Source organism: Numida meleagris, chromosome 2 (genome assembly GCF_002078875.1).
Source record: "Numida meleagris isolate 19003 breed g44 Domestic line chromosome 2, NumMel1.0, whole genome shotgun sequence".
Classification (NCBI taxonomy): Eukaryota; Metazoa; Chordata; class Aves; order Galliformes; family Numididae; genus Numida; species Numida meleagris.
The window spans coordinates 52,691,455-52,716,665 of record NC_034410.1 but is presented as its reverse complement, the minus strand read 5'-3'; the positions used below and the strand labels follow the sequence as shown (position 1 = coordinate 52,716,665).

General features: G+C 43.1%; 1 protein-coding gene and 1 long non-coding RNA gene across 6 annotated transcripts in view; one reads left to right on the top strand and one right to left on the bottom strand.

Moving 5' to 3' along the window:
• Positions 5,585 to 6,975, bottom strand: LOC110394587. The gene is made up of 2 exons (XR_002435724.1): positions 6,765 to 6,975; positions 5,585 to 5,792 (listed from the first exon to the last, which is right to left on the bottom strand). It is a non-coding gene; the product is annotated as an uncharacterized LOC110394587 (long non-coding RNA).
• The window catches only part of TPK1 (thiamin pyrophosphokinase 1), a 314,743-nt gene continuing 296,296 nt past the window's right edge, over positions 6,765 to 25,211 (top strand). For all 5 annotated transcript variants that reach the window (XM_021388536.1, XM_021388538.1, XM_021388539.1 and 2 more), the window contains exon 1: positions 6,765 to 7,280. In XM_021388536.1, the coding sequence (XP_021244211.1) occupies positions 6,788 to 7,280 (493 nt within the window). In that variant the 5' untranslated portion in view covers positions 6,765 to 6,787. The remainder of the gene's footprint in view (positions 7,281 to 25,211) is intronic.

Genomic DNA, 25,211 nt, shown 5'->3' with positions numbered 1-25,211 from the left:
ACACCAAGTTTGGAGGAAATATTGCTCTGCCTGAGGGTAGGAAGGCTCTTTGGAAGGATCTGGATAGGCTGGATTGATGGTCTGAGGCAAACTGCATGAGCTTCAACAAGATCAAGACAGGTCCTGCTCTTTGGTCACAACCACCCAATGCATTGCTACAGGCTTGGGGCAGAGTGGCTGGCAAGCTGTATGAAGAAAAAGGGTTGTTAGATGAAAGCTGGCTGCACACAAGCCAGCAGTGTACCTAGGTGGCTAAGAAGGCCAATGGCATCCTTCTTGGCTTTTATCAGAAATAGTGTAGTCAGCAAGATTATGGAGGTGTACTTGGCACTGGTGAGACTGGATCTTGAGTACTATGTTCAGTTTCGAGCCTCTCACTATAAGAAAGACATTGAGGCCCTGGAGCATGTCCAAAGGAGGGCAATGAAGCTGGTGAAGGGTCTGGAGCACAAGTCTTATGAGGAGTGGCTGAGGGAACTGGGATTGTCTAGTTTGGAGAAGTGGAAACTCAGGGAAAACCTTATCACTAAAACTACCTGAAAGGAAGTTTTATCGAGGCGGGGGTCAGCCTCTTTTCCCAGGTAACTAGAAATAAGATGAGATGTAATGGCCTTAAGTTGTGCCAGGGGAAGTTCTGATAGGATATTAGGAAAAAAACTTTCTCAGAAAGTGGTGAGGTATTGGAACAGGCTGTCCAGGGAGGTGGTGCATTGTCAGGGACAGTGACTGTCCCTGGAGATGTTCAAGAAAATGGTAGATGTGGCATTGAGGGATGTGGTTTAGTGGGCATGGTGCTGATGAGTTGATGGTTGGGCTAGCTGATCTTAGCGGTCTTTTTCAACCTCAATAATTCAATGATTCTATGACTCTTACACTGAGAAGACAATTACTTTACAACAAGAGTTTCTGTACATGCCAGAAAAAACAACACATTTCCTCCTAGCAGAATATAATGCAGCATTTCTCTGATTTGTTCTTATTTTTTTCTTATTTATTCTGCTGTCAGTGAAACATGTACTGAGTCTGGCTGGAATGCTGTTCAGTTTCCCCACAGCAGCCCATGCAGTGCTCTGCTCTGTAGCCACAACAACATTGGAATCACATCAATGTTTAGTTACTGCTGAGCAGTGCTGACACAGCAGTCAGGCCTCCAAACTCCCTAGGGCCAGAAGGCTGGGAGCAGGCAAGAGGTGTGTGGGGTGACACAGCCAGAGCAGCCGGCCTAAATCCACCTAGGGAATGTTCCATATGTAATGGCATCACACTCAGCAATACAAGCTGGGGAAGGGGAAGAAGAGAGGAAGCTCTCCTTATGAAAATGTCTGTCCTCTTGTCCTCCTGAGTAAACACACAGTGAATCCTGCTGTCCAAGATGTAGCCAAACACTGCTTGCTGCTGGCATATTTGTTTTCTCCCTTTGTTCTGCATAGCTTCTACTTGTTTGTTTTTCCTTTAATTAAACTATCCTAATTTCAACTGGTGTGCCGTCTTTTCCATCACATTTTCTTCCCTTGTTCCTTCTAGGAGGAGTACAAAAGAAGTGCCATTCAGTTCGGCTGCCCATCAGCATGAAGGCACTGCAGGACACCAGAGCAAAGGCTTCTGAGAAGCTCCAATCCAGGCTAGTTGAATAGCTTGCCTAATGGCTCAGCAAACCATGCAGTTTCCTGGCTCCAAGAAATCAAAGAGACAGTCACATTTATTAGACTGCACGATGCAATGAAAATTCCTCTTTTCTAAAAGTTACCACTTCAGTACACAATCCTCTTTCTAAAGTTTACCTTTCATCTGTGTTTATGATGGAATACTGTTCGTGATCCTAATAAATCTTCTCCTCATTTTTTTTATAAAACAAAATGATAAATAAACACCATTCTGCCTGTTCATTACTAAAACGCATTAATTTGGTTTTGGCTGTTGATCTCAGACTGATTTCAAACTATAGGTATACTTCACTAATGCCATTATACAGAGGAGAAGACAAAGACACAGAACGTTACAAAACTTTGTGTATGCATTTCAGGATACGGATCCATGTGGTTTGATTCTGTCTACATGTGTCCATAGCAGAGCTTGGGTTAAAATTCAGGCCTTCCATTCTCAGTGTTCTGCCTGGTGAGCCACAGAATTGCTACAGCATGACTTTCTTCTGTACTTCTTTACTGTATGACTTAAAATAATCCAAAAGGTTTATCTTCAGCCTGCTCTGCAGGGTGTAGAGACTTGAATTTTTGGTACAGGATAATTGTAAGGATATAATATCTATAATTTAGCACCACATTTATCTACTGATGCATTTTTTGCATTATAAAGCACTTATGTGCAGACAATCAGATTGCACTATTTAAACATTCCCAACCTTATTATTCAGCATAAACACTGGAATGGATACCAGAATAAGTCCTCTCAGCCTGCTATTTTAACTCTAGGTTAATATTAATATAAAATTAAGTTGTGGAGGAAAGGAGAAAATATTCTTGCCTGAATCCTGATTGCCAGCTGTCAGTGGTTTACAGGCGTTCGGCTTGGTTCTGTGATGAATTGGGCGGGGGACCCATGGACCCATGCCCCGTGAAAGGGAAAAGGGAAAAAGAGTAGGGAGATGGGCCTAAAGACAAAACAGCAGCAATAATCTGAGGAGAAAAAAACTAATTTACTAAATAAGATATAGGAGTGCACAATAACACACTATAATACAACATAATTACAATTTAAGCTGATAAATCCAATACAGAGAGAGAGAATGTCCAAAAATCAAGGGGGGCCTTACACTAATACTGATGATAAGACAGCTGGGGAGCGAGATGCTGCCAGGATGAGAGACAGGCGGAAAGAGAGAAGGTCTTGTGATATGCGAGTTTTTATCTTTCCCTCTAACCGGAAAACGGTAACAGGGGAGCAAAGTCCCCTGGGGAATGTAGTAGTCCTTCTGTTTGAGAACCAGGTACATACACTACATGATGTTATGATGTGGAATACCAATAACCAAAAATTATAAAACCATGACACCAGCTTTACACAAACTTCTGGATTACCAATAAAATCGGAACAGCAGGATGAACACAAACAGACCAATAGAAGTGTTTCCTTCTTACAGGCAGCTTGTGTCATATGTCACCAAGAGAAACATTTGAAGGTATGCAGGTAAACTTGCTTCCATACATCTTCAAATAAAAAGGCTGTGATACGTGTTGCCAGTTACTGAGATCTGCCATAATTTCTGAACAGTACCCAAAGTACTTTGCAACCAAGCTTACATTGTGATGTCTGACATAATCGAACCAAGCTGACTTCAGTCTTGGGAGGAGCTATATGTCATTAATGCTGGAGACAGGCTCTCTTGGTTTATTGGACAAGGTCCAAACAAGCTTTCAGTCTCAACTAGACTGGGCTACTTGAAAGAAGGAAAGAAAATCCTGAAAGCGATTAATGCTTCTGTAAGTTAGCCTGGACCGCCTATCAGAACTGGGATATGCAGGGACTGATCAACCTAAAGAAGCACAGCAAACCTTGTAGGCTTCAGCCCTGTTGCATACATCCCATTTAACCTCCAGCAACTTAGGTTGAATCCACTCTGCTTTTCTTGCTAAGTCTCAGGAGATTTTCTGAGTAAATAAAAGCTACTATCCTCCTCAGCACCCTTCAACTCTTCCCATCTGAGCAGCCTTAGTTATGCTGAAATGCAGGACTAGCCCTGTCACAACCGGTCCTTATAGAAGCTGGCCGACCAACTGCTTCTCTGAGTAATTTTCAGAAAGAAGATGAGGCTAGAGTCTGATAAGAATAACGTATACATACATAGTTTAATATGTATAGTGCTTTATACTACATGTATTTATATATATAATACATATTTATAGCATATGCATATGTATATATACATAAACTGCAATTTCTCCATATAGACACCAGCCATTTAGTCTGTTCAAAAATAAGAGAAAACATATGAGGTGAGAGCCCTGACCAGCTGGCTAGAGAGCAGAGGAGGTTTATAAGGTCTGAACACTTCCTCAACCTTCCCTGCCCATCTCTCAGAAAATTCCTTTGTCAGACAGCTTCATCTGTCACTCAGGTACTTCATCTGCTGGCCTGTTTACTTATGCACTAAGGGTTGAGATCACTTGCCCTCCGTTTAACTAACCAGAGGAGACAGCAGTAATCAAAGCACAGTAACAGTATTTCTGGGATGTCTTTCTTGCATAGCCTCTCTGTACGCTCTTCTGCAAAACACTGCAAAGTAAATTAGGCGTATACAAACAGAGGAGAGGGATTTTTGTTTGGATGGCTTTTTTGTTTCTACGTGCTTTAAATTTGAGATCCAACTAGAACAAAGAAATACTGCTGAATCTCACCTGCTACCTGGAAAATCAGGTGTAATATTTACTGGGTATTTCCTAGGCATGACTAGGAAAACTGATCCTATTTCATTAAGTGGCAGCCCTTCTCAGGAAAATTACATGGATATCCCAGCACCAAGTTAGAGTGCAAAGAGCAGATTAAAGTGCCTATTCTTCAGTAACATAATATAGACTCCTGACAGTTTGATGTCCTTAGGGGACTCAGTAAAAGAAATGCCAGGCTGGGTGGAGCAATTTATTTGCCCATTTGAGACTTCCTACGGTATATACACCATTGCTAGGCTCTACTAAATAAATGCGTTAAATTGTTAGGTCCTGTCTTAGAGATCTGTGCATTTCAGCACTGACTGAAGTGATTCCTGTACAGCTCTTTTAAAAAGAGCTTTATACTGTGGATGAGTGATTCAAAACCTTAAAGCAAGGGCACTGAAAAGAAGCTAGAGTCAAGGAAGAGGGGAGAGCACCTGACATGCTTGCCCCTCACCTACTGATACAGCGGGCAGGCACTTTGCCTTACCTTACAGACCCCTGAAAGTCTCAAAAGGATTTTAAGGATCCTAGTGCCAGCCTTCTCTCTCAAGATTGATTTCTCTTTGTAATGCTATTGTTACAAATCATGCATTAGCATGATCAGCAGAGAGATTGATTTTTTGCAGTGGCTGGCAGAGAACTGCCTGGAAGTCATAGGTCTGATAGAGAAGAAAAAGCCTTGTCAGATATGAAGAGAGAAGAGAAATGGAAAACTGTTGAATTTCCAGGAAAAAAAAATGTTGAAAGAGTGCAGAGGAGAAAAGAAGGAAGCCTTGAAGAACTCAGCACTACTGGAATGGAGTCCTAACTAGGACAGACCTTCACTCTGAGCAAGCATGGCAGTCCTCAAGAAGCCACTGCTGTTTATCAGTACTTTTATCAGAAAAAAAAAACAAAAACAAAACAACCACATCAGAAATAAAAATTTCAGAAAGACTGGCAGATACTTTTGAAAAATGAGCTATACTGGAGAAGATTTAATAATTTTACCTAGTGGTGGGAAAACACTTAGTAAAATTGAAAGGGGAAAAAAAAGCACAGAAGGCAGTGAAGAGTTATCTGCATGGTGATCCTTGCACGGTTAGCATCCTTACGCTGGTTGCTCTTACCCTGGTTAAATAAAGATGCTGAGTTGCTATCAAAGTTCTGTCTAATACCGTTTGAAATTCAAGTATTCAGTGGAGAGGAAAGAAAACTTAAATGAGTCAAAAGTGAAACATTTTTAATTTCTTGTGTAAGCAGTGATAATCTTGATATCCACATTTTCCTTGAGTTTCCCAGGAACTTCTCACTTCTCTCATTGTCAAGACATGCACACTTCCAACGCTTCAGAACTTCTTATGATCTTTGTGGCCTAGAATTGCTTGTAGAGCACAATCTCTCACAGGGGGCAGGACAGCTTATCTGAAAGAGGCAATGTGAAGGTTTAGCGCTTGCACTGCTCAGATCAAAGAGGCACTGTTAGTCATCGCAGACTCATGTCATCATGAAGGATAAACATGGCCCAGCCGTACCCAAGCACCAAAGTCAATTAAATGTGTCGATTTGGCTGCAAACCTCAGCCTAACAGTGTGGACTGCACAAAGGGCTGACCTGTGGGTCCCACTTCACTCTGATTTTACGGGGGACCTTACCTGGCTGTTGTGCTTTCTTTTCCCAAATATCTCCAAATCCAGTCTATGTCCATCTACCTCATCCCACTCCACAGTGCCTCTGTCAAGGGCTCACTAAGAAGGTGCCTGGTGGTTGTTGAGAGGGACTCCACATCAGATCTCCCACTTCCTCGAAGGTTGTTTCCTTGGGGGCGCAGTGACAAATCAGCAAGCTCCTGAAGGCAGGACCCACAGGCTGTTCTCCTTTGCTGCCCTCTGCTGCAGCACAGATCCCCTGAACCAGAAAAACTGGGCAGTGGGAGACAGCTTGGTGCACAGCTGCATGAGGACCAGAGTTGGTGACAGAGCTGTGGGGATGACAACAGGCGGCACAGCAATGCTTAGCGCTGCTCCAGAGGGCAGGAACATGCCAGTCAAATTCTGGGGGCCTCAAGGCCTGACCTTCCTGCTCCTTGCACGAAAAATAACGTATTTCATGCCTCAGGATTATTTATTTTCTAGTTAAGAGTCTACAAGCAGATAGAACCTATCTATATAACAAATTTTGTGACAACATTACAATAAAATACTTTCCATTGAGCATTATGCTGAGTGTAAATGTCACAGTTCCTCTTAGGGGCTGGACAATTAACTACGGAAAACAAACACACCATTTGCCAGCTGTTTCCCCTGTTCAAGCTTTGAGTAGGGGGAGAGAGCTAAGTTTGCATCTGAAACAATAACAAGAAGCCGTATTATTAATACAGACAACCTGTAAACCCACCAAACCGAAGTTCGGGTGCTCTGATGCAGCGAAGCCGCCTGACAGCAGCGCAGTGGCTGCAAGCAGGTGCTGAGGTCTCATTGCAGGACTGCGGCCGCAGCTCGGGCTACAAGCTATCAAACTTCTCTTCTGACAGAACTGTTCATTGCAGCGCCGCAAAGACGAACAAACCCAAACGGATCCGCTCTCCTCGGGGCCCCGCGCTGAACTGCCCACGGCCTTCGTCACCTCCCGCCCCGCCTTCCCACTCAATCAAGCACCGAGCGGAGGATTGCGGCAGGGACCGATTCTCTCGGCACTGCTATTACCGCCTTCCGGTTCTCCTGTCGACTGGGGTTGTACTCGGCTGCCAGTACCCCACGGGGAGGAGTAGGGGAGGCCCAGGTCTCAGTTGTCTGCACTCCTCCGGCGGAGGCGGCTGGTCCGCTGTCCGGCGTTTTGTGTTCGTATTCCAGGGCGGGCAGCGAGGGGCTATGGAGCGCGTCTTTACACCGCTGGACTGCCTCCTGCCCGCCGGTACGGTATCTCCTGCAGCCGTCGCCTGCCGTCGGAGCGGGGGTAGTCCCGGGGTGGCTTGCCTCAGCTTCACTTCATGGGCGGGCAGCGGCCTCAGTGTGGGGCCTGGGGCTGCCAGGCGCTGTGTGGGGCTTCAGCGCGGGCAGAGCACGTGTCTGACTGGATTCTTCCCAGGGAGAGGCTGCTTTTGCCAGTGAAGCAGCCCGATCGGTTCTATGGGCCCAATGGAGTGTGCTACTTGGGCTTAAAGTAAACTTCCTTATATAGGAATTCACTGCCGTTTAAACCCCTTCAGATTTAACTGCTATCTTCACTTAATTTGCCATAGCTGTCTTGTATTGGCAGGTCCCAGGCTTCCCTTGGAGTTGGTGGTTTGGCAAGGGGATGTGTGGACCTGCTTTCTTGATGTGCCTTTGACTTCAGAGGTTCTGACTTCAGGTGCTGAGTTAAGCCCTTGCTGTTCTGTGAAACCACTGCGTGCATCCAGCTGCCTGCTCAGTGCTGCCAGGCAAAGCTTTGTGGGCTGGGTTTTTCGTATTTGATAACCTATATTTATTTATTGTTTTCCTAAGCTGTTTTCCTAAGCTCTCTCTTTAGAGAGAAAGAGAATACGCATGGAAAGGAGATTTCAGTGAGTTACCTTTGATTCATTGCAATGTGATGTCTTCTTGTCTGAAATGAGGAATTGATACTTACTGAAAACGTGGTAATACTGAGATAAAGATACCTTAAGAATTTATCCTTGGGGAAGAACTGGCATCTCAATCTATGTTCTAAAATACTTGCTATTGCATTTCTGTGATGTTAGGCCTAGCATATGTTTCCTGGAGGTGTTTCTCCTTTTTGTCTTTATTTTATTTTTCCTCTTTTTTATGCCTGGCTGATGTTGAAGATTTAGGCCGTTCGTTGAGTTTGCAGATACTCCACAACCCTGTCAGAGCAGAGCCTTTGGCTGGGCTGCAAGAAGAGTGCTTCTTCTGGAGAAATGGCTGCTACAAGCATCTGAACCAACATGGTTATGCAGGACTGTGTGTCTGTGAAATACAGCGATGCTTTGTCTGGAATCTCTTCATTGTTAGTAGCCTTCTTTACCCATGGCAGTAGGGTTGGCACTGTAGGATCTTTAAGGTCTCTTCCAATCCAAACCGTTCTATGATTCTCAGCATTTCAGATTGGTTTAACCTGCGTAAAGCATGCAAGACTGAGCAGAACTGTCAATTCAATAGTATTAATGTACTGACATCCCACTTTGGGATTTCAGAAATAACGTTTTCCAAACCACACAGGTGAAGTGAGGCTTCTGAATCCTTGGAAAAGTACTGGTGGGTCTTCCAAGTACTGTTGACCTTGTCTTCAATAATATAAAAGTACAGCAATATATAAAGTGTTTTTAGTTGCTTTCTAAAGTCTTGTGCAAACACAGTGACATGTTATCACAAGGACAATATGAAAGGTTTGCCTGCAATGTTTGGAGGCTGTTACTTGACTTTTGTTTTTGAGAGCGTTCACAAATTACTGTGCTGATATTTTAAACTAGAATAGAACACTTAGAGGTTTAGGAATCTAGTATTATGTACTTGAATTTGAATTTCAGGACTACATGCTCTTTGGTAACTTTTTGTGTGTATGTCACCCTATGTGGCACCTGAGTTAGGTCCAAGGAGTAGAACTTTGAAGCTGCTGTGCTAAACTAATGTGCTGAGAGCCTCAGAGACTTAAAACATTATTTGGTCAAACAGCTGGAGCACAGCTGAAGATCACTGTGCTACAGGCTGAGAGCTGTGCTTTGCATTTCAGAGCTGTGTTGATTTGCTTAACATAGTTTAGAATGGATAACAAGGTATAACTTCAGAGTGCAATTGAGCTCTAAATTTGAGTGTTACATACTGAAACAAATGTGTTTTGCTTTATTCATGAAATAGTGAAGAGGCTGAAAGAAATCCAGCCTTGTGTTCTGTGTGCTGCTTTGAAAGGATCAGGTAGAAGTCACAGAGGGTGAAGCTGTGACACAGCCATTGTAGGAGGCTCATGGTAGATGATCTCAAGCTGCAGCCTGTGCATCATTACAGGAGTAGCATGGTTTCTTCTGTGGCATCCTTTGAGTGACTGGCTGTTTCCTTCCTGCTGTTTGTATCCTTGCTTTACCTTGTTGCCTCCTGTTGCTTATCCCAGACTGTGCTTCAGGCATTTCTGTGGAGATATGAGTGTTTCTAATTTGTTTTATTTCATAGCATGAACTTTAGAAGCCAAGTCTACTATCCTTGTGACTGCTTGACAGTGTCATAGCGTCAGAGCATACTCCGAGGTTGCCCCTGAATACCACTTGAAATTTTTCAGTAGTGAAGAATGCCAGTTTACTCAGCTGGATGTTTTCACAGGGAACATTTTACTTTGCATACCATATTGTGACCTGGATTTTCACTCATCTGCAGATGTGATTGATGATTTCTTGCCTTGCACAGTCCCTAAAATGCAGCTCAGCATTGGTTACTTCAAATGGAGTGGAGCAGGAGGACATTCTCTTCTGTTTGCAATCTAGCAGCTCCCAGCTGTAGCCTCTTGCTTTGTTGAGTGCTGATCCTTGCAGAGTGCTCACCAGGCTGAGCCTCCTGTGCCTGTCAGTTTGATGAGCGGTTCCCCCTATCCTTGTCTACCCTGCACCAAGTCCTACAATGAAGGGCAATCATGAACTGTGCTGTGGTGAGAGCTGCTGGTCTTAGCTTCTAGGACCAACAGCAAGATGTATAAGTAACTGCATGGAATACAGTTTTTGGGATTACTCAGGAATATTAAATGATTAGAAAGTAGAGCTTGGCTGAATACCAGGATGTGTGCATCAATGGAGGGAGAAACTGTAGGAGCAAAAGATGAAGTGATGGGAATGCAAAGTGTATGTCTGTGCTGCTGCAGTTTTTGTTTGGGGGGCAAAAGTACATGCTGAGCTACTCTATGTTGTAGTAACAGCACACCTGCTGAAGAGGAATAGGGAAGGCAACTTCTAACATTTGGGACCTGAGAGAAGATTTGAGGTTGTCTGTGGGCTGTAAATGCCATCTGGTAGTCAACAGTGAAAATGGAAATGTGATTTTGTACATCCTTATCTGAAGTACAGGAATCGGTGTTGTGTAGGTTTCTTCTCCCAGATAGAATATTCTTCAAATCCTGGTTAGCTGTTACATGAAACTGAACTGTTCCTTAGTGTGTCATTGCCATCTGGAATCAAATCCAGTTACGCTGACCTAGGCCTGCTCCTGATTTTCTGAGAGTATCACTGAGTGATCTGCCTGCCTGCAAATTCAACTTTGTTTTGTACTTAAATTGTCTTCCTCTTTCCTCTTCCAGAGTTCTTGAATTGTAGCTTAATCTCACTGAAGCAAGGTCATCTTCATGTCGTGAGAGACAGTCACAGACAATAGGATAAAGACTTTCAGAATTATGTGGAAATATTTAGTTGTCCCTTTGCACAAAGGTATTGTAATATTCTGCATTGAATTTAATGAGAAGACAGTGAGAGGAAGCAAGAATACACTCTGAATGCTCTTTCTTCATTCTGCAAGTCTGTCTTTTGCTTTACTGAATGTCTTCCTGGCGAAGTGTTACTGACTGTAAACAAGTTACCTCTGAAACAATTGTATCAGTGTGCTTCTTTTTAAAGGCCTGGGACTCGCACTCCTCTTTTGAAGCTCCTTTTTCTCACCCTGAGGGCTGGAAAGTAATTGTGAAACAGAGACGTGATTGCCATTTAGTGAATGACCTCCAGCCCAGTACAACTACCAGTAATCATCTGGGTGTTCTTTCACTGGGAGGTTTGGTCTCTATAATGCACTGTCCTGCAGATTAAAATGCAAAATTCTGTGGCAGGAAATCAAGGCACTTATGGGGTTAGGAAAACAACCTGCTTGTTGGCTGTTGAACATTAAGTGCATACATATGGAAGATGATGGAGCCCCAGGTTATTGGATAGCTTCATAATTTTACGAGTTTTGTGCCACTGCTGTTGAGTTAGACTAGTGAAGGTTTTGAGGTGAATCAGATAATTCAAAAGCTGTGTCTGAGTTCACAAAAGCTGGAGAATGCTACCAGGGATGTTAGTCCTTTAAGTTTATTTCAGGAGTTCCTCAATGAAGTTAACGGGTGCTCCCATGTGGCTATTACATTGTTCTTTTTTCAGCTGAAATGATTTTTAAAATGCTTTGTTTTACATGAATGTTGCTGACCTACTCCTGCAAGAAGTAGCTCCATTCGTTTGGTAGAATTACTTGGGCTGCCCCAGTTTGTTCTTGTTCTCAGCACCTAGCCTCAAGCCCTGCTGCTTACTACTCTGCTCTGCTGGATCAGCTGTTGTTCTGGGGGCTAATTATTGGATAGATTGCTTACAGGGCCACTTACAAGTGAGTGAAGCATTACAGAAGGCTCTTAGCAGGCATCATCACTGTTAGCCTCACCACTTTCTATTGGATTTTTTTTTTTTTTTTCACGTAGTGTTTGGCTTTGGAGTTCCTGATTCCTTCATCCTTTTGGTTATGTTTTTCTTTGTTGTTTGTTTTTAATGTTTTGTATACAGGTATAATGTTTGGAATGGGGCAGAAAGCAGTCTTTAACCATTACAGGAAGATGAATACTTAATTATTTTTGTACACGTGCGCACACAGCTCTACTAAAATAGGATGACACACAAGCCAGCTGCTGTTTGTGTAGACGATGGTAATTCTCATCTTGTGTGGTGTCAGGGCACTGATAGCCCCAGTGTTGAAATAACTAGTAGGAAATAGCTGACTTGCTATTGGATGGGATTATGATGGAAGTGATGCTAAAAAGAACTCTTCAAACCAACAAAACAAGAACAATAATGATATCACTGGATCTTCGTAGACAAACCTCACATTCATTACACAATGCACAGATAATAAAGCACTTAAGGCTGTCCAAAAGGAAGTTATTTGGTATTTTCTAGCAGTTGAGGATTTCAAGCTTATGCTCTCTGAGGAGTTGAACAGGTGTAGCAGATTGAACCTTAAAGCTAAGAAATAAGCCACATGGTACCTTAACACACCCCATAGTCTCTTACTTATTTTTTTCATCTGTGATACAAAAAATTGAATAAGGATATATTCTAGACATAAGAAATTTTCATATTGTTTGTATCCAAATAAACACATTCAGGACTGCTGGAAACCCTTTGAAGACATTAGCTTTGAAAGAGCAAAATATTAAACTTAAGAAGGGATCAGAAAACAAAGAAAATAGTGGACTCAATTTTTGTTTTTTCTTTACTGCGTTTGACTTGCCTTCTGTATGGCAAAAGTAGGTGATGACAACGCCTTCAAATGGGATATAGGCACTATGAATCAATAACAGGTAGTAAAGAAGGAAAATGGGCTCACCCTTTCCAACATCTAGTGATGGCCCAAGAGGAGTACAATCTCTATCCCCAGAGATGCTACTCCCTCAGCTGCTAACACTTAAATGAGGATGAGGAAGGTTGGATCCAGGCTCCACCCCTTCCAGTCACTCAGGTGCATTGCTTGCACCTGAGCTCACTGGGTTAGCCATACCTTCTCACCTGGTGCTTAACCATTGGTTCAGGCTGTGACCTGACAATTCTACCCCACTCCAACCCTTCACAGCCTGAACCAATGATTGAGCAGGTCAGGGATAAGCTCCTGCTGTTTTGGCAACACAAAGTACAACGTACATCACAATGCAAATACAATACCCATTGTCGTGTAGGATGTTAAGGCATTGGAGGTGATTGTTGACAGTTTTTTTTTTTTGTGGTTCTGATGGGCCAGTGTTTGGTGTTCCTTCATGAAGTGTATCTTCAAGGACCAGTAGCAGTTGAAGGGTTTGCTCTTGCCAGTTCCCAGAAGTTCAGCAGTCCACCATGGGGTGTCATGATGTTTCCTTATGGACACCAGAGCATGTGAGAGTGGTGTTGCTCCTACCGGTGGTCCTGTGAACTTAACAACCTCAAGAGGAGTAGTACAGATGTTTAACTGGCACAAGGAGGGGTAGATCTGCCCACCACAGTAAGATACAGACCATGCTTCTGTCTTGAGTCAACACCTCCACTTGCACCGGCACACGTCCTGGCCTTCAGTACCACACCCTTTGGCCTTTGGATCACTATATCAGGTACGAAGGGGAAGGACTCTAAATTGCCACATGAACATTATTAATGTCTCCTTTGTGATGAAGATGGGGATGTCAGCTACTATCTCTGCTGGCCGTGTACCAACCAGCAGAGGGTTTACTGATCCTCCAGCCTCTAATAATCTCCCCCAAGGTGCAAGTAGACCACAACATTTCAGTCCTACTTGCAGCTTCCAAGCCCATTTTACCTTGTGCTTTCCAGGCTCTAGGTCCTCAGTGGCAGATTATTAATGGTGCCAATTTGCTACTTGAGTGAGGTGTTCTTGCCTGTAATTTGTATTCTAAGCGGGGAGGCCCAAGGTGTCTGTAACATTCATGAAGCACTGGGTCTGCCATCTCCTGGTCTCATTCAAGTCCCACAGGGTTTCATAGAGTCTCTTGGTCCACCCCTGCAAGGACTGTGAATCTGCCTTCAGAGTGGCCTTCAGGATGCTGTTATATCTTTCTATTAGGTCTGCTCCCATTGGATTATACAGCAGGTGAAACCACCATTCAGTGTTGTTGTCTTCAGCCCACTTCTGCACAGTTGCACCTGTAAAACATGTACCTTTGGTCACTCTCAGTGACCTGAGGAGTCCTGTATGACACCATCAGCCTGGTTAGTGCTTTAATGGTATAGGCTTGGTTCACCTTTGGTACAAGATAGGCTTGCATCTGTCTACTCACTGTATCAACATGTTAGGGCATATCTGGCCCCCTCAGGTCGAGGAGAGGGACCTATATAATCAATCTGCCATCACTGTAATGGGTTGTGTCTTCTAGCGAGATGGGCTGTTGTTTCCAGAGAGGTCTTGGTCTCATTCGCGAGCAAGCGTCACAGTCCTGACATGGTTGGACAACATCTGATATCTCTATGCCTCTGTGCTTTGGCTACTGCCCACGTGGTCTTCTGTCCTGCATGTTGTACTTTCCAATGCAGCTGGTGGGCAGTGTCTTCTGCTGATGTATTTTCCAGCCATCTAACTCAAGCCAGTGTGTCAGCTTCATCATTGGCTGGCGACATCAAGGGTTGATGTCCAGAGATGTGGTATGCTCAAACAGTCCTGTATCTAGCCATGTTCCATTTATCAACTCAAATATCTTTGCCCCAGATAGGTTAGATGTGGATTGTCCAATCCTGCATGGCCAACTGTGCTACTGAGTGTGAGCCCTCAGTAGATCACCCAGCTAATCTGTGTAGACCTTCGGTGTGCTCTCACCCAGCTCTTGAGTTATAACCATCCACATGGGTCATAGCTCAGCCCACTGGCTACTCCATCCATCCCCCTCTTTGAACCATATTGTTTCGGTTGTGGGATGGTACACGATGGCTCACCACGTACTTGGGTTCCCTCTGTTGGATCCATCCATGTGCTAGGCATCTTCTGGAGTAGGATATTTCCCTTCCTATATGGGACTCTTCTCTGGGCGAGCAACCATCATTTCCTCAGGTGTCTCACTGTGATATGTTACTGGGCCAAGTATCTTCTGCAATTCTTCCTCTAATAGAGATGATGACAGGTGACTTCTCTGACTAATGTAGGCAACCCAGCATGCCGCTGTTTGTGATTGGGCCACCCCTGTTTGAGGATTAGATCTTTTTACCCACCCCTGGATTGGCAAGGTGGTTTTAAAAAAAACCTCTGCAGTCTGAGTTACCGTTTCTACTGTCTGCAGTGCAGAATAGGTAGCCAACAACTGCTTCTCAACCATACTTGTCATGGTTTTATGATTTTTGGTTATTGGTATTCCACATCATAACATCATGTAGTGTATGTACCTGGTTCTCAGAAGAGAAGAACTACTATGTTTCCCAGGGGACTTTGCTGTCCTGTTACATTTTCTGGTCAGAGGGAAAGACAAAAACTCGCATATCATGAGACCTGCTTTTTTTTTTTTTTCTCATCCCCGTCTCTCATCCCAGCAGCATCTCGCTCCCCATCTGTCTCACTGTTGGTACTAGAGTAAGGCCTACTTTAATTTTGGACACTCTCTCTCATTGTATTGGATTTATTAGCTTAAATTGTAATTATATTGTATTATAGTGTGTTATTTTGCATTCCGGTATCTTATTTAGTAAATTAGTTTGTGTCTCCTCAGATTGTTGCCGCTGTTTTGTTTCTAGGCCCATCTCCCTACCCTTTTTTCCCTTTTCTCTCTCCCAGAGCGTGGGTCCATGGGTCCCTCTGCCCCATTAGTCACGGAACTGGGCCAAACCAGCCCTTAAACCATTGACAATACTGTATCTTTCTGCTCCATGCCAAACCTGTGACTAGAAACTGATAAGGATTCAAATGGAACTCTGGCACTGCCACAAGCCCCAGCCGAACCCTTCTTGAGTTGCATGCGCATCTAGTTTGGCTGGAAGGGTTGGATCAAATATACCCAGTGCCTGGGCCTGTTTAACAGCTATTTTTGCCTGCTGGAAGACTTCTTGTGCCATTCTACCCTAATCCCATGCTTGGTTTTAGCAGTTGCACAAAATGGGATATAAAGGATCACCGATATCCTAATATACTGAAAAACACCTTCAACTACTTCAGTGTCATGGGAACTGGGAATGCTTGGACCTTATCTATAATCATGCTGGGTAAGACCTTGGTCTTACCCGACCAGACAGCACCTAGGTTAAATTCCTGATAGCCCTGGTCCTTGTACTTTCCATGGGCCACCCTTTCTCCTGTAAATAGGCAGTTAGTGAAGTTACTGCCTTCTCTAATGCCTCCATTGGGTCAAACATTAACATTAGCTCATTGATGTAGTGGTACATTTTGACAGTAGGAGGTTTGCTCCAATTTGCCAAATCACGTGCCATCAGATTATGACAAAAGGTAGGTAAATGCATGTACCCATGAGGCAGGACTTGAAAAGTCCACTGCCTGCCCTCCCATGTGAATGCAAACTGGTCTTGGGATTCCTTAGCAATTGGAATGCTGACAAATGCAATTGCTAGAACTAGAACACACTGATGTGTTTCTATTTTTCTACTTAATATATCCATGAGAGAGGTGATATTGGGAATGGCTGCATGGATTGGTGGTGTGACTTTACGTAATTCTCTGTAGTCTACCATCATTTGCCACATACCATCTGACATCGTGACTGGCCATTTGGGGGAGTTATATGGGCTGTATGCAGGTCTTACAATCTCTGCTCTTTCCAGCTTTTGCATAGTCTTGGTGATTTCTTCTTGCCTACCTGGGAGTCTATATTGTTTTGTATTTGTGATCTGGTGCCGCTGCGGCAAACAAATGGACTCAGTTTTTGTGGGGGCCCTTAAAATTGCCTGCACTGCCTGGATGCTAATACATCTTTCTTTTAGTCTGAACTCTCCTATGTTGGTCTGGGGAGTCAGACTCCGCAGAATGTCTATCCTCAATGTGTACTCTGGAATTGGGGCAATAGACACACTATAGTCCTGGGGTGGGAGACATCCAATGCCCAATTTCAACCATGCTTGGGTTGCAAGGATCATCTGTCCCCCAAACCCACCTATAATTGCCTTAGTGCCTGAAGATTGATTTGGGTTGCCATATATAATCGACGTTTCTGTTCTAGTATCCACTAGAACAATAACCTGCTGAATATTCTTTCAGGACCAATGAATTGTTAGTTTAACACAGGGCCTCCAGTCTCCTCCAGCCCTAGTCCTGAGGGATTTTTGCTCCCCTGTTACACTGTTAGCTTGGCAGTCTCCAAGTCTTTCTCCTCTGATCGCTCAGCCACAGCTGCCTTGGCTCCTTGATGAGGTTTATGTTTTTTAGATGGGACTATTAAATCCTCTAGGTCCCACATTTCTCATGGAATCCATGCTGTGATTCTAACTCCTTCCCCTTTAGGAGAGGATTTAAATCTTTGTTTGTCAGTTAATGCCTCCATTATTATTATAGGACCTGATTAGGCTGTCTGTCGATCCTTTTAACTTGAACTCCTGCCCTAATCAGGTCACTGAACATTTGCTTTCTTGAGACCCTGATGGGTCCAGATTGGAATCCTTTAGGGGGATGGTCTGTGAGGTCATGGTCGTGGATGGACCTCCAATCTCTCCATCACAATTCAGACATTGTGCCTGGCTCATAGGTGCCCTGTCTCCCCCGATCCCCCACCAATTGGGCAGCCTGTTGTATTATGGCCTCTGAGGCCACTAGGAGGTTTGATATGGATACCAAAGTACCATATTGGTGTGGTGGGGGCTTGTTGCAGGATGAGATCTCTCATTCCTGCTGAAGATTTCATCAGATCCAGACTTTCAAAGGCATCCTCATAGATTGCCTCTTTGATACCTAATTCTCTAATACAGTTCTGTAAGTCTTCCATAGATGACCGTTAACCTGTGTTTAAAGGTATATTAATTTTATTTGGCCATGTTACTTGGCATGCAGCCATCAGCCATTGAATTACTGAATGCTTTTTTCATTATGGTGAACTGTTGCATGTAGTCTTTGCCTGAGGGCAGGGTGAGTAGCAATGGGATGCCAGTTTTGAAATTTTTGGTCTGTTTACTATGATGCTTTCTGCCCCTATGTCCCATAACCGGAGCAGCCACTCTGGTATGCTTTCTCTCGTTTTTTGTCTAAAGTGCTACACTAGATCCTCAAGTTTGGCTGCTGTGTATGGGCATGCCATTATATGTTACATAGTCTCGGTGGGGGCCTCTGGTCGGGGGACACCCCTACTGCTCTGTCTTGTGTCTTTATTTTTTTTGTGTGTCATGATAGATTGGATCTCAAAGGGATCTGGCTCAAGTGGAGCCTCAGGATCCAACCTTTTAGCTTTTTTGTCTACCAAATCTTAGGTGGTATGGGCTCACTTGTTCAGGGCCTTGGTAGTTTCCAGTGATATATTCCTGACTTTTTTCAGGGGAATGGTCAAACTTGTTTTTTTCACTAGTTATTATGACAACTTGTTTGAGTTGTTTGACTCAGTTGCGTGGCAATTGATTCTCATTTTTGAGTGTGTTATTTGATATATCCAGTAGATTCAAGGCCATTAAGAGTGGCCATGCTGCAGTGGATATGGCCAGCTGTCATTCTTTTGTAACCAGGTTACCTTTACTGATGCCACAAAGATATTCTGCCATGAGGGCTGCGGACTCATACGTATTGTCCCTATCCCATGAGGGGCCCCATTTTTCAGTCACTGTGGTAATCCCATAATATGACGATCCTAGAAATCCTGGGGTATCCCCTGGTAAAGTTTTGCCTAGAGGGGTAGTTTTTTACCACCCAAACCATCCAATTTTATTCTCTAGGAATGCCATTTCTAGTACTTTCCTTTTCAGGATAATTAGAATGAAATACCTGTATAAGGTTGATACCTGCCTGGCTCGCCAGTAATGTATGGCAAAAGAAGTCAACGATAATGCCTTCTAATGGAATAGAAGCACTATGGAGCAATAGCAGGTAATGAAAAGGTAAAATTGGATCACCCTTTCAACAACTAGTGACAGCTCAAGAGGAGTGCAGTCTCTATCCAGAAAGATACTGCTCCCTCAGCTGCTAACACTTAAATGAGGATGAGGAGGGGTGGAGCCTGGATCCACCCCTTCCTATTACTCAGGTGCATTGTTTGCACCTGAGCTCCCCTGGGTTGGCTCTGCCTTCTCACCAGATGCTCAGTCATTGGTTCAGACTGTGACCTGACGATTTCCCTGTACCTTCTCTGTTGAGTTCTTAAGATATAGTTGTGGTTTCATGTGTGACAGGGCAAGGGGGCCCCTTTCTCCCCTTCTGGGGAGAAAGAAAGAAAAACGTCCCAGTTAAGATAAGGAGAGAGAACAAATTTATTACAAATGGTAAAAGAATGTAAGAAAATGATTGAGAAGAGAGTTACAACTAATAACTCAAATGGAAGAAAGAGGAAGGCTATGACCACGCTGCTCACTGTGCTGCCGGAGCCCAGAAGCCCATTCACCCCTGTTACCTGGAATTGGAGATCATGTGGAGGCTCTTGGGAAATGTAGTATATCTCAATGTATCTTCCTGTTTGAGAGTCAGAACTCATGTGAGACTCCTAGAGAACATGAGACCAGGAAGTACAGCTCCGCAGTGCCCTGTGCCTCTTCACGCAACAGCTTGTCTCATGATATTATGATATGGAATACTGGTATAACCAGGACAGGTATTTTATCACTTTCACAGTAACTTTAATATTGTGTTATATGTCAAAACTGTGTAAAGATATCTAAGTTGGTTTTACTTTCTAGAAGTGGACAACAGAGGAGACTCTTTCTGTTTGCGAAACTCATCCAAATCTTACTTACAGAAAAGGTGACTATGAAGCACATAAATGAGGTAGGTTATTTACATGAGAGAAAACGTAATAAACGTAGGTTTCAGATGTTTTGAGATCCAAGATAAGAAATCCCAGACATGCTTGTGGATCTGTTTTAGAGTTGAGTATCTGAAGGCATTAATCAAAACTATATGGAAAAATAGCAGCATCCGGAGGAAAACCCAGAATCAATGTCTTAAAAACACAAGCAAACAAACCATAACAAGGAGAAGGGCTACCAGCTTTTTTTCATAAGTCAGCTTTCAGCAGCTTTAATATCTAGTGAATTTTAGGTTCAAATCTAATATTAAGTGCCTTAAGAACAGCTCTGTTAACTCATGTCTGAGTCCTGGAAAGTGACTTGCTAAAAATCTGACAAATGTGTTCCTGTGTAACATAACAAAACCTATTTTTTTCTATGCTTAAAGCGCTGTTGACAAATAGCATAGATAAAAGCAGAGGAAAGGAAAAAGCTCAGAACAAGTGTATCTCTTATCCAGTACAAAATATAGTAGATCAGCAAGAGGAATCTCTCGTGTATACACCTGCATGTTATCACAACATTCCCTATCTCTGATCCCTCTAAAGAGAGGTGAGTTTGCAGTGTGTCCACGGCAATGAGCAATCTGATCTATTGCCAAATAATTTGATGATTGAGAAGAGCTGCCTGTGAGCTTTTCCTTCCACCAGTGACCACACTTGGCCACAGCTGAGACTAACTTCTTAAGGCTTGTGGCTTAAATTGTTCACTAAGTTACAGCAGTGCTGGACTGTATATATTTAACTTATGGAAACAGGTTCTCCTTTCCATTCAGTTCTGACCTTAAACATGGAGAATGTGTTTAGCAATGCTTGTGTTGGGCTGCCTTTGCAAAATTAAAATGAGAATTGCAAATTTAAAGTTACTACAAGAGGAGCTTACATTTAGTTAAGTTTTACACAGAATGCATGTAGCAGCTTCTGAATTGTTTTTGCATTAAAACTCTTGATATACCTCCAGTTGTTGCTGAAGCTGCTGGAAGGTTGTTCCTGTCATTTACCAGGTCTTATTTTGAGTGGAAGCTAAATATTCTCAACAGTAGAATCATAGAATCACCAAGAATCCTCTTGGAAAAGACTTACAAGATCATCCAGTCCAACTGTCCACCTATCACCAATAGTTCTCACTAAACCATGTTCCTCAACACAACATCTAAACATTCCGTGAACACCTCCAGGGTTGGCGACTCCACCACCTCCCTGGGCAGCCCACTCCAGCACCTGACCACTCTCTCAGAGAAGTAATACTTCCTAACGTCCAACCTGAATTTCCCCTGGTGCAACTTGAGGCCATTCCCTCTAGTCCTATCACTAGTTACACGAGAGAAGAGGCCGATCCCCAGCCTACAATATAGAGCGATAAGATCTCTGCTGAGCCTTCTCATCTTCTGACTGAACAATCCCAGCTCCCTCAGCCGCTCTTCATAAGGCCTGTGCTCCAGACCCCTTATTAGCTTAGCTGCCCTTCTCTGAACATGTTCTAGGGCCTCCGTGTCTTTCTTGCAGTGAGGGGCCCAGTGCTCCTGCTAACAACAATGTAATGCTGGTTCCTTGTAGCCTGTGCTGATAGACTGTCTGCCAACATCCTCTGTCAGGACAGAAGCTGGAGTGATGTGTGCATTTATCAGGCCATGTGGAGTAAGTGGGAAGCTAGCCAGTGAATTCAATAGGAAGGGGACCTGTTCTGCACGATTTATTTTGTAGTTGGTGGCTACTGATGTGGGTTCTGTTTTTTTATTAGTTCTTTATTTCATTGACTGTAGCCTCTTTCTCCCTATATTCTGTTCCGTGTTTTTGTGGGCAATAACAGTAGTAAGAGTAGTTTAGAAATATAATTATAAGGCCCAATTTTTGACAGAAGCATTCAGTGATTTTAATGGTAAAAATTCTATGTCTATGACAAGCAAATTAGTTTTGCTACAAGAGGAAAGTACAGCAGTGCTACGGAGTGTTAGTGTTTTGGGAGTTTATCTCACCTAAAGAAGCTCTGACTCTCTGACACAATCTGTGTCTGTGCAGTGCTTGATGAAGGCATGGCAAAAGCTGTCCAGAGACTCTTTTCTATTTCTTCCCATAATCATAACTCCAAATTATGTGTTATATAAGCAAATGTAAAAGAAGAATATTTCTGTGCTTCTGTAGCAGAAGGGGACTGCTATATCAGCGAAGTCTGTATATGTGTGAGAGACATTTATTTGCTGTTATGCTTGCAGCTGATTTGACTGTGCAAGCCAAGCAATGAAGTACAGAGCAGATCCGGTTGTTCAGAGGGAGTTAAAAGGATGTGGAGTTGAACCCACACCTTGCTGATTGTTCAGCAGATGGTATGGCTTAAGTCACTTAAAACTTTCCTGAGGTTGATTTTCATGGAGCATCTGTGCAAATGCAGTCAATCTCTGGCTACTCATTTTTGAGATTTTGCACTCTTGGTGAAAGTTTCATGTGTGGGGAAAATCCTGAAGGCTAGGAGAAGGTCTATGCTACAGAGTTTGACTTGTGAATCAGTAATATTACAAGTATCAAGATCACTGTCTGCTTTAATGGTGTAACTGAAAGCCTAATCTAGATCGTTTTAGCACCAGCTTGCATTCACTTTGGATTGAGTACCCTGTAAGCTGTTCATGGCAAAGCACAGCCTGTTGTGTATAGTCCCCATATAGATCACTTTACCTGCACAGTTTACTACTATACTTAACCATCAAAGCTTTGCTCAACCAAGCAGAGCTTTGCCACACAGAGAAATCAGAAGAGAAAAGATGTTAAGGATGGCAGCTTGTGAGTCAGGTACCTAAAGGTTTGCTGCTTGAGCACTGGGACTGCCAAAGGATGTGGCATGGTGGCTTAGCTGCTGTGGAACCAGAAGAGCCTTGGGCAGCGTTTGACAGCCTCATTTCAAGGTGAGTTTATCTAGGTACCCTAGGAATGATTAAACCATGATATGAAACTGTCTATCTCCGTATCATCACTTCCCACTACAAATGGAAAATTTACCTTTCAAGTTGTCTAAAGGAAAGCCGGATTTTTAGGTTTATTTTTATTAATTTTTTATAATTTTTAAACATATAATAAGGTCAATATTGAGGAAACTTTCGTTAAGGGCAACTTATTGTTTGACTTCCCAGACTTTTGACAGCAGTGGTCTTGAAAGGCCACTGCCACAAGAATTTTTTGCAGACTGACATAATCACTTACATGGGGTTCAAAATAGAGTGAGAGGTGTTATTCTTTTTAGGGTGGTGGCATGTTTCTGCTGTTTCTGAGAGTGCCTTCCTGTTAGCTCTTCTTTATTTGCCCAGAATCTGTTCTGAGGGGCATGGTGTTTAGAGACATATTCATAGGCTTTGAGCCATTGGTTTAGGCTTCCTCCTGATGTAGATTCTTCTAATAACTTCAGTAACTGTGATCAGAGAATTTAAATAGTCATTTTGTACCTTTGTAAAAAATAAGATCACTGATACCAGATGTTCTTCCTTGAATTAAGTTGTCTGCGGGTTTTCCGTTGGAAACTCAACTAGTATCCTGTGTCTCTATTTATTATGTGAGAGCATTAATACTGTTCTGATTCACTGATCAGTGTTAGTGCTGCTACTTTATTAAACTGAGCCATAGTTGGTAGCTTTGTTATTTGAGCTTGTGGATGAAATTTTTCCTTCTGTCTTAGTTAGCAACATTGTCATAGTGTTGTAAATTAAATTTTTGTACCAAGAAAATGCTGCAAGTCAGTTGGAAAGTACATCTGCTATTTATTGTTTTGCTTTGACTTTTTTTGTGGGGTGTTTTTTTTGTTTGTTTTGTTTTCTTCTAATCTCAAATCCACAACTACCACAGCAGTGCTGACACAGCCTCCTTCCCCTGGTGTGAGGCTGATTATGCAGAGTGCACAGCAGTTGTCAGTTTGGAGGAGCAATGGCAATGTTAGAATAGAATCCCTTTCCTTAGAGCACAGTGCACATCCAGTGGGAAAGTTTTTCTGGCATGCACATGGGCAGTGTCTACTGTACCATGTTTGAACCCTGTGTTTGAACCGTGTCTTTCCCTGCAGTGGGATGTTTTTCCTGTTGATTGAGTGTGAAGTTTGTGGGAAATGATCACTCTGTGTCTGGCTTCCCCAGAGGGCAGGCAGTGATGAAAGCTGGGTCACGGCCTTGCTGTGGCTGTCAGAGGAGATAGCCATAATGGTGTTGGAGAGAGGACATCTAAAGGGGTGTCACATCAGATGTTGGGTAGCGTGCTTGCTATGTGGATGACAAGCCTTGTTTTGGAAGTCCACCCACAGCTGTCACAGCACAAAATAAAGAGCATTCCTATCAGCTCATCAATGCAAAACTGTGGATTACAACCAGGGAACTGTGTGCGCAGCTGAATGTCAGCTTCAGTGCATTGGAAACAATGGTGGCAATATTGGAATATTGCAAAGTTTGTGCCACAGATGCAGAAAGAACACTGTATGCACCAATACAAGACTGAAGGTGATGAGTTTCCTGGGTTGCATTGTTATCAGACATGAGGTGTGGCGTCACCTCTATGTAGTCGCAACATGTGAATTTCCAATTGAGGGAAAAGTTCAAGATGCAACTCAGTGGGTGAAGTAATGTTCACTATCTTTTGTGGTAGGAAAGAGGTGATCCTTCTGCATTTCCCAGAATCTGGACAAATAGTCAACTCGGACTGTTACACTGTGATGCTGACAAAGCTGAAGGTTCGAATTTCCAGAATCAGGCCAGAGAAGAATATGCCTTTCTCTTGCAAGATAAGGCCAGGCCACATACCAATTGGAAGACCATGGAGCACATTGCTAATCTTGGATGGACTGTCTTATCACACTCACTGCATAGTCCATATATGGCACCTTCTGATTTCCATCTGTTCAGGCCGATGAAAAATGTACTGTGTGGGCAGCATTTTTCTAGCAGCGATGCCATCATAGCAGCTGTGAAATAGTGGATCACCTCTGCTGGTGCAGATTTTTGTGAGCATGGCATGCAGGCTCTTGTTCATTACTTGTGAAAATTCATTGCTAATGGTGGTGACTACACTGAAAAATAGTATTTAGTAGCTGAGAATTTGCTCTATCAAATAGTATGATAATGTTCTTTGTATGTGTTGTAGTTTCCATGGAAATAAATAGGAGGCATTACTTTTGGAGCAACCTTCAGATTTAAGTAAACAGGATAGCCTAATGGAAATAGAAAGGGATGAGTATATACTGGCATGGAGCAGCAAGTGATGAGCCTCGTGTCCCAAAGGAAGTCTGTGAGAACTGGAGACAGATTTCAGAGCTCTTGTGATGAGAAATTCAGAGGATTGTACCTCCTCCATTTTGAATATGTGGTATGTTTTAAACAATAATAACGATGTAAAATTAAAGAAAAAAAAAGAAAAACAAAACAAGAAGAGCTGTATTAATTGGTTGTAGTTGCTATGAGCTGTCAGAAGCTTTAAAAGTATTTCCATCGATTCTATTCATAAATAAATATTTTAACTGTG